At 40.9% G+C, this 15596-nt stretch overlaps 1 protein-coding gene across 1 annotated transcript in view; it reads left to right on the top strand.

Annotated features, from left to right (window-relative positions):
* Nucleotides 1–15596, top strand: part of LOC124805143 (zwei Ig domain protein zig-8-like) — a 914439-nt gene that overhangs the window by 834528 nt on the left and 64315 nt on the right. Inside the window, exon 5 of the mRNA XM_047265610.1 lies at nucleotides 11648–11816. Within this exon, the coding sequence (XP_047121566.1) occupies nucleotides 11648–11816 (169 nt within the window). The remainder of the gene's footprint in view (nucleotides 1–11647; nucleotides 11817–15596) is intronic.

Consider the following 15596-nt stretch of genomic DNA (forward strand, 5'->3'; position numbering starts at 1 on the left):
ACATAGTCCATGTACTCGCACACTTCGTAATGAGCGCACAGGGAGTTTATATATCATAATCGCCGGAGAAAGCTCCGTCTTTGCGCTGAGAGCAGCGAAACGCGGCCTTGCGGTCCTGAGATCGATGATCCCTGCGGAGCTATCAATGGCCGCAGCAACAGGTCGCCGTAGCGCCTGGCGGCACAGTTTGATGTTTCCCTGTAACCCAATATCCATGCGTTTGCTCTGCAAAGCGACGCCTTGCTCCGCTCGCTTACATTACTCAGTAATATGTCACTGCATGCGAGCCTCATCTGCATACCGGTGCTACAGCTTTGGTATGCGAATGCGGTGGCGGCGTCGTCCTCTGAGCATTTCCGCGAGACAGGCAGCCGTGTATGAATGCCAAGCATGAAGTTCCGTCTTCCTTCCTTGAAATTAGCATCTTCCGTTCCGTCTTGCGAAAAGAGTCAAGCAAACTAACAAATTTAACGCGTAGGAAGGTGTGTATGTAGTTTGCGGTTGTGACCTTTTCTCTGATGATTCCCGTCCGATTACAAATACCATGTAATGTATTTTAAGCAACTTCTAATGTTCCCTTTACATCACACAAAATTCTTGTCACCTTTCATGAGTTTGTTTGCGCTGTTGGACTACATGTTCCGTTTCGAAAATAGGTAATTCTGAACATATTTTCTTAATAAACACTGTTTGTACACCTGCAGAACGAGATTTTCACTCTACAGTGGAGTGTGCATTGACATGAAACTTCCTGGTAGATTAAAACTAGCTGACCGGAGTGGCTGTGCGGATCTATGCGCTACAGTCTGGGACCGAGCGACCGCTACGGTCGCAGGTTCGAATCGTGCCTCGGGCATGGATGTGTGTGATGTCCTTAGGTTAGTTAGGTTTAATTAGTTCTAAGTGCTAGGCGACTGATGACCTCAGAAGTTAAGTCGCATAGTGCTCAGAGCCATTTAAACATTTTTTTATTAAAACTGTGTGTCTGACCTAGACACGAACTCGGGACCTTTGCCTTTCGGGAGCAAGTGCTCTACCATCTGAGCTACCCCAGTACGCCTGACAAATCTTCTTCACAGCTTAAATTCTTCCAGTACCTCGTCTCCTATCTTCCAAGCTTCACAGAAGCTCTCCTGCAGACCTCGCAGAATTAGCACACCTGGAAGAAAGAATATTGCGGAGACATGGCTTAGCCACAGTCTGTAGGACGTTTCATTTTGCTTTATTTGCCTTATGTTGATGTTCCTCTTTGAATTCACTGTCCATTCTGTTTAACTGCTATTCCAAATCCTTCACTGTCTCTGACAGAATTACAGTGTTTCACCAAACCTCAAACTTTTTATTTCTTCTCCCTGAACTTTAATTCACACTCCAGATTTTTCTTTCGTTTCCTGTACTGCTTGCTCAGCGTACAGATTGAATAACATCGGCGACAGGCTACAGACCTTTCTCACTACCCTCTCAACCACCACTTCCCTTTCCTGATCCTCGACACTTATTAACTACCGTCTGGTTTCTGCACAAGTAGTAAATAGCCTTTCGACCCTTGTATTCTGCCCCTGATACCTTCAGAATTTCAAAAAGGGAATTCCAGAAAACATTGTCAAAATCTTCCTCTAAGTTTACAGATGCAATAAACGTAGGTTTGCCTTTCGTTAACCTATATTCTAAGAGAAATCATAGGTTCAATATTGCCTCGCGTGTTCTTCATTCCTTCGGAATTCAAACTGCTCTTCCCCGTCGTCGGCTTTTACCTGGTGTTTCTTTCTTCTGTACAGAATTTGTGTTACTGTTTTGCAACCATGACTTACTGAATTGATTGTTCGGTAGTATTCACACTTGGCAGCACCTCCTTTCGTTGAAATTTCAATTATTATATTCTTCTTCAAATCTGAGGGTATTTCGACTGTCTTCTATATCATTCACAACAGATAGAAGATTTTTGTCATGGCTGGTTCTCCCATGGCCTTCAATAGTTCTGACAGACTGTCGTCTACACCAGGGCCTTGTTTTGATTTAGGTCTTTCAGTCCGATGTTCAATTCTTGTCGGAGTATCATATCCCCCTCTCACCTTCATCTACGTCCTCTTTCAGTTTTATGATATTGCCTTCAAGTATGTCTACCTTATATAGACTCGCTATATACTCCTTCCATCTTTCAGCTTTCCTTCAGTGCTAAGTTCTAGTTTTCCATCTCAGTTCGTGACATTGATACAGCTGCTTCTATTTCCTCCAAAGACCTCTTTAATTTTCCTGTAGGCTGTATCTACCTTTCCACTAGTGATATATGCTTCTAAATCCTTATATCTGTCCTCTAGCCATTCCTGCATAGCCATCTTGCACTTCCTGTCTACCTTAGTTTTTAAATGTTTTATTCCCATTCACCTGCTTCATTTACTACTGATGTTTTCTCATTTCATCAGTTAAATTCAACAACTTCCGTGCTATCCAATGATTTCTACTAGACCTTGTCTTTTGACTTATTTAATCATCTGCTGCCTTCACTGTCTCAACCCTAAGACAGCCCATTCGTCTTCTACTGTATTGCTTTCCTCTGTTCTTAGTAAACGTTGGTTTATGCTTCTTCTGAAACTATCAACAACATCTAGTTCTTGCAAGTTATTCAGGTACCATCTCGTTAATTTCCCATCTTTTTGCAATCTATTCAGTTTTAATGTAAAGTTCATAACCAGTACATTGTGGTCAGAGACCACATATGCCCCTGGAAATGCCTTGCAGTTTAAAATCTGGTTCAGAAAGCTCTGTCTTACCATTATATAATCAAATGAAACCTTCCGGTGTCTCCAGGTCTCTTCCACGTACACACTATTCCTTCTTAAACGAAGTGTTAGCGATAATTAAACTATGCTCTGTGCAAAATTCTACCAGGCGGCTTCTTTTTTCATTCCTTTTCCCCAGTCCATATTAATATACTCCTTTTCCTTCTCTTCCTTTTCCTAACTATCAAATTTTTGTCCCTCATCACTATTAAACTTCTGCCTTCCTTCACTATCTGTAAGATTTCATTTATCTTATATACATACCAGCAATCTCTTCATCATCTGAGGAGCTAGCTGGCTTATAAACTTCTGTATATAAAATTTCTAACATTCTGAAGTTGCTGTGAAAGTCACTGTTTATCATCTGCCAATTAGTGGAGCGAAATTGTTCTTCTACGGCTTTCTTCTTTGCTTTTCTGTATTAAAATCAATATGTAAATAGAAGTGGCGCACATCACTCAATCGCTGTCATTTACATCTACCCGTAAACCTTGATGCACTCTCTGTACCGTTTTGCTACGAAATTAGGTTAATTTTGATGATTTTTGTCTTCGTTTATCTACCTACTACAGTTTCAGAAGACATGTGGCATAAGTCCGTTGCATATTTGTTTTCCAACATCGTGTTAGCTGAACAACACTTCCAGCGTTCGTCAACTTACCCACGTGGTCTAGCGTGACGCCACACCACTTTCGTCACCACGCAGGTTCCCAGACAACCAATCTCGGCACGCATTCCAGCATGCATTACGGTTTATCGGAAGAGCTTCCGCCACAGACCAATGTCCGATGCCACCAAAGGCATCATTTACTCTCTTTAATTTACAAGTCACTTTCGCTTTTGTGCCAACTGTCCAACGAAACTTTATATTCTGGCAGTTTGCAAATGTGTGGATTTCAGCAAAATAAATTCCCAACGTGGCTGTTCGTTGATGATGTAAACATTCCACTATAGATGTTTGCAAGACGGACTGGGTGCCGGATTTAGGCTCACACAGTGGATATTCGCATCCATGTAAACGCACTATCGCATTTTATTGTTGAGTTGCTTCAAATGGCTCTGAGCACTATGGGACTTAACATCTTCGTCATCAGTCCCCTAGAACTTAGAACTACTTAAACCTAACTAACCTAAGGACATCACACACATCCACGCCCGAGGCAGGATTCGAACCTGCTACCGTAGCGGTCACGCGGTTCCAGACTGAAGCGCCTAGAACCGCACGGCCACACCGACCGGCTGTTGAGTTGCTACACTGTTTGACAATTGCTAAGGAACGAAGACATGGTTGGACAGGAATAATCACAGGCGACCATGGACGACATGTAACACAGTACATACGTGATAGAAGAGCGGTGTGTTTATTAGGAAACGTGGTACAGATTTGACCACATCGGGAAGCAGGGTAGCCATCCCGTGTGGCCGAGCGTTTCTAGGCACTACAGTCTGTACCCGGGCGACCGCTCCGGTCGCAGGTTCGAATCCTGCCTCGGGCATTGATGTGTGTGATGACCTTATGTTAGTTAGGTTTAATTAGTTCTAAGTTCTAGGGGACTGATGACCTCAGAAGTTAAGTCCCATAGTGCTCAGAGCCATTTTTGCACACAGAGCATTCCTGTACAGGCTTCACTCCAGTGAACACGTACCGCCCTCTATGCTTCCTTTTACTATCAAGGCCGTGTGTTCCGCAGCAATTGTCTCTGTTACGGAGCAACTGGCAAAAGTTCCTTAGCAGTGGTCTAGCAGTGTACTTGATCCGTACGAATGTGTAGTAATGTGATTTTTTGACTGTGCGGGATTTGAAAGTACTTAACTGTCCAACAAACTACTCATTTCATTTATTTAAGTGGAAAGAAATACTGTATACCTTTATTAAATACAGATACAGAAACAGGTTATACAGTATTTGCTAAATTAACAGAAGTACACAATCGATTACTTACTACGAAATACTTGCTAATTCTCTAAATAGGAACAGGACTGTCTCCTTTCTCACTAAAACGTTTTCCAGCTCCAAAATGCTGGAGCACAATAATGTTTCACATATGACCATTCATCACTGTTTTCCGCGTAGCTTCCGGTCTGGCTACGTGTGACAAAACGTTTGCACACGCTGAATTTGGCAAGGACAAAATTTTTAAGCATTTCTTCTTGAACATCCTCTTCTTCCTTCGTGCACGTGCTTAGACGTATTCAAGCAATTCGTATTCTCTCTTTACTAAAACTCTTACACGGGAGCTGGTAGCCTCACTCATAAACACTAAATCCACTGCAGTAGTGACGAAGTCGGAGCTCATAATTTCCAAAGATCATTCGCCTAAATTATCCGGGATTCTGAAAATTTCGTATTTTATCAGAGAATCAAAATTGTTACGACCTTAACGTGTAGACACAATAGGGAAAAGTCAGTTTCCATCGTTCGAGTTCTGTTTCTTCCTCGAGTTGTGTCACCTATAAAACTAGTAAATTCCTCGTTCACTTCCACTTTGTTGATCTATCTTAATAAAACTTGTCTCAACGTAAGTGAAAATTAATAAGCAATCGCACAATGGCACGTTAGAACTAGTTTTTTAGTAGTAATGCAAGCACCGTTGCTCCTGTTGTGTTTAAATGATTATTTCATCTGTCAGCTTTCCTGAGCTATTAATTTTTAAGTAGAACACTGCGAATTGTAACTTGTCATTTTGCAAACAGCGCGGTGGACAAAGCAGCTTAATATACAAGCTTATGTAGCTAAGCAGCTTATCGCATATATTTCCGGAAACATTTTAGATATCGCAGTTCTGCATTCACCGATATTAATTGTGTGGAAGTCTTCACTAATGGACGTATAGACTCTTTTTATATCTTTAATTGCCGAAATGTAGCTACCAATTCTACTTTTTCAGATGGGTACAGAGTAGGTTTATAAATATTGTAATTTGTAGGAAACTACTTATCGTGTTCCTAAGAGTGGCATGCCGTTGAATTCATTTTTTTTTTTTTTTATAACTACGATGCTAGCAACCATAGTTCCAGCTGAAAAGCGAAGTTTCCGATGTCGCCATAATTAATATAGCTATGAAATGATATTATTTGTCATTTAGTTTTGTTTATAAATTCATTTGACTCAGAACAGAATTAAGATGTTTTAAACTGTTCAGGAAATATCTCAGATGAATAGCTTAGCTGAATCACGGTGTATAGTGTCTGGGTCCCCACACCCAACACACGGGTATAATGGAAAACTCACCTTGCCTATGTTCACCTACATATGATTAATCCACTGGCTGCGTACTCGTCCTTACAATGCCATTACTAATAACTGCACTGGAATTCATTCCCAAATGTAGCAGCAATTAACACGGAAGGGAAACCTTTCCTCGTAAAAAAACGGTGGCATTTCTTGGATCATACTGCTTATATTCTGGTACTACGGAACTAAATTAGAACTATTCTGTTCACTTTCTAAAAAATGTTGTACTCTGCAATGAAATGATATAAACTGTTAATTCCATCCCAGCCAAAATTTTCCTGTCTAGAGAAATCTTTTATCGCGTGCTGGTGAACGTTCAGTTGCACAGAGTCTCTCAGACACATTCGGCGTCAGAGGAGATAAGCGTGTAGATCTATCTTTCAGAATAGCTGTATCTTTACAATAGCCATACTTTTAATTCTATGGCTGTTCATCAAAACTCTCGTAATAATTACACGGTGTGGTTCACTCTTACACGAAGCAGTCTCCATATGTGTTACTCTCAAAATTTGACACTTATCCCTTCTCCGCAGCCGGCCGCGGTGGCCGAGCGATTCTAGGCGCTTCAGTCCAGAACCACGCGACTGTTACGGTCACAGGTTCGAATCCTGCCTCGGGCATGGATGTGTGTGATGTCCTTAGCTTAGTTAGGTTTAAGTAATTCTAAGTTCTAGGGGACTGATGACCTCAGATATTAATTCCCATAGTGCTCAGAGACATTTGAACCATTTGAACCTTCTCCGTACAGCTGTTACGCAGAGTAATAAATACTCTCTTTTGGCACACCATTCCGCATGTTTAATGGGCCGTGCTGGCGCCAAACTTCTCTCTGTCACGACAGTTAATCGACGCAAGGGTGCGTCCGCAAGCGATCAAGCACTGCGTTCAGAGTATCGATACGTAAAGCAGCGCGCTACTTACTATTTACAATATCAGTTAGATTTTCAAAATGGTTCAAATGGCCCTAAGCACTATGGGACTTAACATCTGAGGTCACCAGTCCCTTAGAACTTAGAACTAATTAAACCTAACTAACCTAAGGACATCACACGCATCCATGCCCGAGGCAGGATTCGAACCTGCGACCGTAGCGGTCGCGCAGTTCCAGACTGTAGCGCCTAGAACCGCTCGGCCACTCCGGCCGGCTCAGTTAGAGGCTGTGAGTGATAGTCTAAATTTGCACACTTTATGGAGAACACAAAATGTGGCACATCCTGACTGAACACTTGAAGAGAAGCATATTACTCACGCCAATAAAGCCAAACACGTCACATTCTCTACCTTTTTCATATGATTTGAAGATATTTTCAGCTACGCATGCATCTGATTACGACTGTATGTAATTAGCAATAAATTTCATTTGAGGAAGAAGAAGAAGAGCAAAATGCTTAGCCTCGTTCGATAGCTCTGTTGCCGCAATGTTTGCTGTTGGTTAGCCGGCTGCGGTGGTCTCGCGGTTCTAGGCGCGCAGTCCGGAACCGTGCGACTGCTACGGTCGTAGGTTCGAATCCTGCCTCGGGCATGGATGTGTGTGATGTCCTTAGGTTAGTTAGTTTTAAGTAGTTCTAAGTTCTAGGAGACTAATGACCACAGCAGTTGAGTCCCATAGTGCTCAGAGCCATTTGAACCATTTTTTTTTGCTGTTGGTTACACTACGACGGAAACATATCAATCTTCAGTGGAAGAGTTTCCTGTAAATACAACGTTCGTCACCTGAAAATGACCTTTTGATCGAAGCTAATCTCAAGAATAAAGAACACGTACTCCTGCAGCAGCTTTTTATGGTTAATGATGTCGTTCTTCAAAAAGTGTACAAAGTAATTTATCTGTTTCATATACTTTTTACCAATTTCTGTGGGCATGAGATCTTTCGACAACATTCTGCTGACATCAAGTGCTTTGCAGTTGCATGTACATTACTTTTAATTACAGCCGAATGGTTCAGCGAGTCTGACTCTCAAGCGAATGACCCGGGTTCAGCTCCCGGTACTGCCAGTGACCTTGGTGGGACTCGTGATACCAACCGAGTGGCTACTTGAGATGTAACAGCTCTAAAGTCTGAAAAGTCGACTAAAGCCGGGAGATCAATGTGCACACCCCATGCCCGTCCATACCAAATGGGCATATGGCCACATGGCAGAGGATCACACGGCAGCCGGTTGACATCATGTAGTCTTCAGGATTTGATCACGGCATTAATTTTTTGAGATTCGTTTAGAGTGCGATTGCTGTTTTCTGGGTGTGCTAGTGAGGTTATGTACCGAAATTTGTCACGATCCACAAAGATTGATACATATACTTTAGTGTTATCTTTAAGTAAGCTTTATATTTAAAAGAATCTGTTATGTCCCTAATTCCTTACTTTATTTTTAATATGACCTTGTTTGGCACATACAGCACAAAAATAAACTCAACACCATAACTTCACATTTTCACATACAATTGTTTACTTGCGCAAGATTCTTAACTACTTTGATATCATCTATTTCAGTTGCTAAGGTATCACATAAATCAGAACCTGTTTTTAATAGCATAATTATAAGATGGCACATACTATAGAGGGTGTTCCACTGACAGTGACCGGGCCAAATATCTCACGAAATAAGCATCAAACGAAAAAACTGCAAAGAACGAAACTCGACTAGCATGAAGAGGGAAACCAGATGGCGCTATGGTTGGCCTGCTAGATGGCGCTGCCATAGGTCAAACGGTTATCAACTGTGTTTATTTAAATAGGAACCCCCATTTTATTACGTATTCGTGTAGTAAGTAAAGAAATATGAATGTTTTAGTTGGAGCACTTTCTTCGCTTTGTGATAGATGGCGCTGTAATAGTCACAAGCGTATAAGTACGTGATATCACGTAACATTCTGCCAGTGCGGGCGGTATTTGCTTCGTGATACATTACCCGTCTTAAAATGGACCGTTTGCAAACTGCGGAAAAGGTCGATATCGTGTTGATGTATGGCTATTGTGATCAAACAGCCCAACGGGCATGTGCTATGTATGCTGCCCTGTATCCTGGATGACATCATCCAAGTGTCTGGACCGTTCGTGGGATACTTACTTTATTTAAGGAAACCGGAAGTATTCGATCACATGTGAAACATCAACCACGACCTGCAACAAATGATGATGCCCAAGTAGGTGTTTTAGCTCCTGTCGTGGCTAATCCGCACATCAGTAGCAGACAAATTGCGCGAGAATCGGGAATCTCAAAAACGTCAGTGTTGAGAATGCTACATCAACATCGATTGCACCCGTAGCATATTTCTATGCACCAGGAATTGCATGGCGACGACTTTGAATGTCGTGTACAGTTCTGCCAATGGGCACAAGAGAAATTACGCGACGATGACAGATTTTTTGCACGCGTTCTATTTAGTGACGAAGCGTCATTCACCAACATCGGTAACGTAAACCGGCATAATATGCACTATTGGGCAACGGAAAATCCACAATGGCTGCGATAAGTGGAACATCAGCGACCTTGGCGGGTTAATGTATGGTGCGGCATTATGGGAGGAAAGATAATTGGCCACCATTTTATCGATGGCAATGTAAATGGTGCAATGTATGCTGATTTCCTACGTCATGTTCTACCTATGTTACTACAAGATGTTTCACTGTATGACAGAATGGCGATGTACTTCCAATATGACGGATGTCCGGCACATAGCTCGCGTGCGTTTGAAGCGGTATTGAATAGCACATTTCATGACAGGTGGATTGGTAGTCCAAGCACCATACCATGGCCCGCACGTTCACCGGATCTGACGTCCCCGGATTTCTTTCTGTACGAAAGCTGAAAGATATTTGCTATCGTGATCTACCGACAACGCCCGACAACATGTGTCAGCGCATTGTCAATGCATATGCGAACATTATCGAAGGCGAACTACTCGCTGTTGAGAGGAATGTCATTACACTTATTGCCAAATGCATTGAGGTTGATGGACATCATTTTGAGCATTTATTGCGTTAATGTGCTATTTACAGGTAATCATGCTGTAACAGCATGCGTTCTCAGAAATGATAAGTTCACAAAGGTACATGTAGCACATTGGAACAACCGAAATAAAATGTTAAAACGTACCTACGTTCCGTATTTTAGTTTAAAAAACCTTCCTGTTACCAACTGTTGGTCTAAAATTGTGAGCCATATGTTTGTGACTATTACAGCGCTATCTATCACAAAGCGAAAAAAGTGGTCCAACTAAACTATTCATATTTCTTTACGTACTACACGAATATGTAATAAAAAATAGGGATTCCTATTAAAAAATGACTCTGAGCACTATGCGACTTAACTTCTGATGTCATCAGGCGCCTAGAACTTAGAACTTATTAAACCTAACTAACCTAAGGACATCACACACATCCATGCCCGAGGCAGGATTCGAACCTGCGACCGTAGTGGTCACGCGGTTCCAGACTGAAGCGGTTAGAACCGCACGGCCACACCGGCCGGCCGTTCCTATTTAAAAAAACGCAGTTGGCATCCGTTTCCCCGATGGCAGTACCATATAACGGACCAACCATATCGCCATCTTCTTTTCCCCTTCAAACTAGACAAGTTTCGTTATCTGTAGTTTTTTTTTTGTTTTACGCTTATTTCGTGAGATATTTGGCCCGGTCACGATCAATGGACCACCCTGTATAGTGTGATTATCTAGTAATTCAGACAAGGACATAATCAGCAGAAAAGTAAGTAAAGCTATCACTGAAATGATTTAAACATAGAATTTACTTATGGTCCACACAAAAATACATCAGTTTTTTTTGGAATTGACAAATATGGGTTACGAAACAGATTTGGATATTGTGACTATACACTGACGTCAGGTTTCTGCGAAACATGAAACTTGTACCGGACTGGGAAAAAAATGCTTCAAATGGCTCTGAGCACTATGGGAGTTAACATCTAAGGTCATCAGTCCCCTAGAACTTAGAACTACTTAAACCTAACTAACCTAAGGACAGCACACAACACCCAGCCATCACGAGGCAGAGAAAATCCCTGACCCCGCCGGGAATCGAACCCGGGAACCCGGGCGTGGGAAGCGAGAACGCTACCGCACGACCACGAGATAGGGGCCTGGACTGGGAACCGAACCCGAATTTCCTGCTTATCGTATCAATCACTTCGGCTATCCCAGCACGCCTCCCAGTCCAACACTGCTTTTCATTTGTCATAAACGGCTGACGTCAATGAATAGATGCAATATCCGAATCTATTTCGTAATGTTTACTACTGCTACAGTCGTCAGTGGCAGTGTCTGTTCCTTCAGGACATTATATTGTGAAGATGTACTGTATTAATACAGACACTGAAGCCCTCAATGACCACAGATTTGGGTATATTTACGTCACTGACATACCTTGTACATGATGATAGCAGCATGTTGCCGAAACGCCCCGCTTCGGTAAATATTGGTAAAAAGTGACTGAAGCTGGTAAATTAATTTATAAATTTTGTTCATACTGTGGATGAATTTAACAAATTTCGTACAGCATGAATGAATTTAGATTCAAAGTGTTTGTCACTAACGCGAGTGTTCCCCGTTTGACGCGACGCGTCTGAATTGTGCATGGCTACTGGTGGTTGCAGGGCCTGTTCCGCTGTTGCAGATCATCAGCTACGACAGCCCGCGGGGCGGCGTGTCGGTGATCACGGAGAAGGGCCCCACCACGACCAGCTTCCTGCTCATCAAGCAGGCCCGGCCCTCAGACTCGGGCCGCTACCAGTGCAACCCTTCCAACGCGCAGCCGCGCCAGGTCAACGTGCACGTGCTGCATGGTACGTGAACGTCTCGCCGAGTGTCTCAGCGCGCACGCTGTTCACCACTATTGTAAACATTAAAAAGGAGGGAAACGAGATCTACTCTGACTTAACAACTTAGTGTGTCTACTTGGTGCCACTTTGGGCTAATGCATCATACACGACATCTTTCAACATGTCAGCCATAGTATACAGGAAGTACCACTACAGATGTGTAAATACATTACTGAAAATTTATATACACGATGTTTAAGAGAATGCTATTTACAAATTCATTCATCAAATAGTACAAGACTTAAAGCTTAATATATCGTCGGCTCGTATCTTTACGGTATTCCTGGGGCGTTTGATTTTGTAGATGATAATTGTTATAAACACTAAGTTTTCATGGAATTGATGGCTTTACACTCAGCTGCTTTGAATCATACTTGACTAACACAATGCAAAAGCTTGTGTTCAGTAATTTAGCCAATGGCAGTAGGAAGAAAATTTTAATAAGAGAAGAAAGAAAGGTCACAACGGGAGCCCCATAGGGTAAAATTTTGAGTCCACTCCTATTCCTTATAATTTTGATTGACCTTCCACTTAACGTTCAACAAACAAAATTGGTACTTTTGCTGAGGATACTAGTAATAAATCCCATTAAAGAGAAACCAAAAGAACAGTTGGTAAATGATATTATCCAAAGAGTCATTAACTGGTTCTCTAAATGGTCTCACCCTAAATTTGGTAAGAACACGCTACATTCAGTGTTGCACAACAAATGCCGTCATACCTACAGCTGATGTAGCACATGAGCAGGGGTCAGTAAATAGGATAGAGTGCTCCAAATTTTTCGTTTACATATTTATGAAAAATTGTACTCGAAGAAGCATCTCAAGCAATTAAGTTCAGCTATTTTTCTTTTTCGGTCAATTCCTAATCTTGCAAACAAACGTATCAACCTCCCGATATATTTAACGTATTTCCACACTTAATGTCCTAAGAAATAATTTTCTCGGCTAACGCATCACTTAGAAAGTAATTATTGCACAAAAACGAGCCGTAACAATAATATGCTTTGTTCACTCGTGGACGACACCTAGTTACCTTTTCAAGGAGCTAGACATTGAACTGCACAATCACAATATATATATTCGCTAATGAAATTCGTCGTAATAATCCATCACAGTTAAGAAGAACGGTGATGTACATACCTACAACACTAGAGGGGGAAAATGGCCTTTGTTACACATTGTTAAAGCTGCCCGTGGTTCAGAGAAGAGTTCAGTATGTAGGAAGAAATGTTTTTGATCATTTTCCCAATAATATAAAATATCTGACAGGTAGCGAAGCAAGTTTTAAAACTAATTTACAATTATTTCTCCTGGACAACACCTTCCATTCCATTAACGAATTTCTACTTAAAAACTGGAACTAATTAAAAAAATGTAAGTGTAGTTGGACGAGTAGGACTAAAAATAAGATGTTAATTAGTGTTAAAGCTTATCATGTATACATATGCTGTGTACTGACTCATTCCACATCATTTCGGTATATTAATGGTTACAATGACAAGCAGAAATGTCACTAATTAAAAATTGTGTCACTTATCCTTACTGGAAGTAGTGTTCAATATGAGACAAAGACTCAGATATGTATTATATAAAAATCTTGAGAAAAAATTATTTTTGAGATATGGGCGATTTTAATTGTTTCGAGAACGTTCAGTTCTCACTGATGCAGGCTGTCTTCCCATTGTCGTTCATTCCTCATTTCTTGTAGGTTATATGTGTCTCCGTACATAATACACTGTGGTGCTATTGTGAGACATAGTACCTACAAGTGTCATCTACTAAAGCCGGTCTATTCATACCGTTTGGAGATTGTAATATTATCAGCAAAAACTGTGACATATCATTTCCTGGTTGTCAATGCGTGACAGCACTGTCCATTATTCTACTCGACTACGAAGCTTTCGTTTACGAGAGGAAAGGGATTTCTGGTCGATTTGCAGACGATGAGTCGGACTTCTTCTAACGCTTCTAAATATGTGATGATAATAACGGACTAGGCTGATCGTAAGGGTGAATAAATTTCCGCTGAAGGCACTGCTCCGATGCGGTTGTATAAGCACCCACCAGTATGAAAGGGATTAGTGTTAGATTAGATTAGATTCAGTTTTCGTTCCAAAGACCCAAAAACTGAGATGATTCTCGTGGGTATGGAACATGTCAGAAAGTATGACATAAAAACAAAAACATTTGAGTGTAATACTTACTACCCTGATCATTTGTCAGGAGATAGTCGAAAATAAGCAAATACACTACGGTAAACTGGGAAGCAAATATTTACAGAATTAACACACTGTCAGAATGAAACACTGTTATTCACTTTTAATAAATGTATCACACGCAAAATACATAATCTTGACTGTAGTGACTACGTGTTGCCACAACTGAAATGTAACAGATAGTTTTACTTAAGTTGACTTAACAGTCACTGTTAAGATATTCATCAATGGAGTAGAAGAAGTTGCCCATCAAAAAGTCTTTCAGACTATGTTCAAACCGTGCTTTACGTGAAACCAAGTTTTTAATGGTTGCTGGCAATTTATTAAAAATGTGTGTTCCTGAATATTGGACCCATTTTTGAACCAAGGTAAATGAATTTAAGCCTTTATGTAGATTCATATTATTCCTAGTATTGATACTGTGTACTGAGCTATTGGTTGGAAATAGAGATATATTACTTGCAACAAATTTCATTAATGAATAAATATACTGAGAAGCAGTGGTTATAATACAAAGTTCCTTGAACAGGTTTCTACAAGATGTTCTTGAATTTACATCACAAATGATTCTTATCACACGCTTTTGCACCATAAAAACTTTCGTTCGGTATGATGAGTTGCCCCAGAATATGATCCCATACGAAATAACAGAATGAAAGTAAGCAAAGTATTGCCGCAGCATTGCCGATGACACCATAATACCCTAATTTACTTACGAGAGTGTTGTGGTTCACACAGTTAAAGGCTTTTGACAGGTCACAGAAAATGCCAGTAGCCTGTAATTTATTATCTAATTAATTAAGTACATTCTCACTGTAAGTGTAAATAGCTTTCTCTATATCAGAGCCCTTCAGAAATCCAGACTGTGACTTGAACAATATATCATTTGCAGTCATATGCTTAAGGAGACGCTTGAACAAAACCTTTTCAAGTATTTTTGAGAAAGCCGGCAAAAGTGAAATTGGTCGATAGTTTGATTGCATCTCTTTATCCCCCTTCTTGTAAAGAGGCTTAACTTCAGCATATTTTAGCCAGTGTGGAAATATTCCACTGATAAGAGATTGATTATACAAATAACTTAAGACATAACTCACATGAGCACTTTTTGATTAACTTTGTTGATATGTTATCATACCCACTGTGATACATAGATTTTAAGGATTTTATGATGGATGCAATTTCCTTGGGAGATATAAGTGTCTTTTCCATTTTACTGAAGTTATTTTTAAAGACTGGTCTCAGATACTCCATTGCACTGTTAACCGACCTGATAACCCCAAGCTGTCAGTAACAGAAATGAAGTAGTTGTGTAAGAGGTTTGCAACACTAACTGTACTTGTTACCAAAGTGTGGCATTCGTCTCTTTCCGACTAAATGCGTCGAAACACGACTTACGTGCAGGTTTTTTTTTTTTTTTTTTGCCGAAGGACAAGACAGCGGTAGACATCCATCAGAGAATAAAGAATGTGCATATGTTGGCAACATGTTTGCTGAAAACTGCCGTTGTGTATCACATTACGTAGTGC

The sequence above is a fragment of the Schistocerca piceifrons genome, chromosome 7 (genome assembly GCF_021461385.2).
Source record: "Schistocerca piceifrons isolate TAMUIC-IGC-003096 chromosome 7, iqSchPice1.1, whole genome shotgun sequence".
Classification (NCBI taxonomy): Eukaryota; Metazoa; Arthropoda; class Insecta; order Orthoptera; family Acrididae; genus Schistocerca; species Schistocerca piceifrons.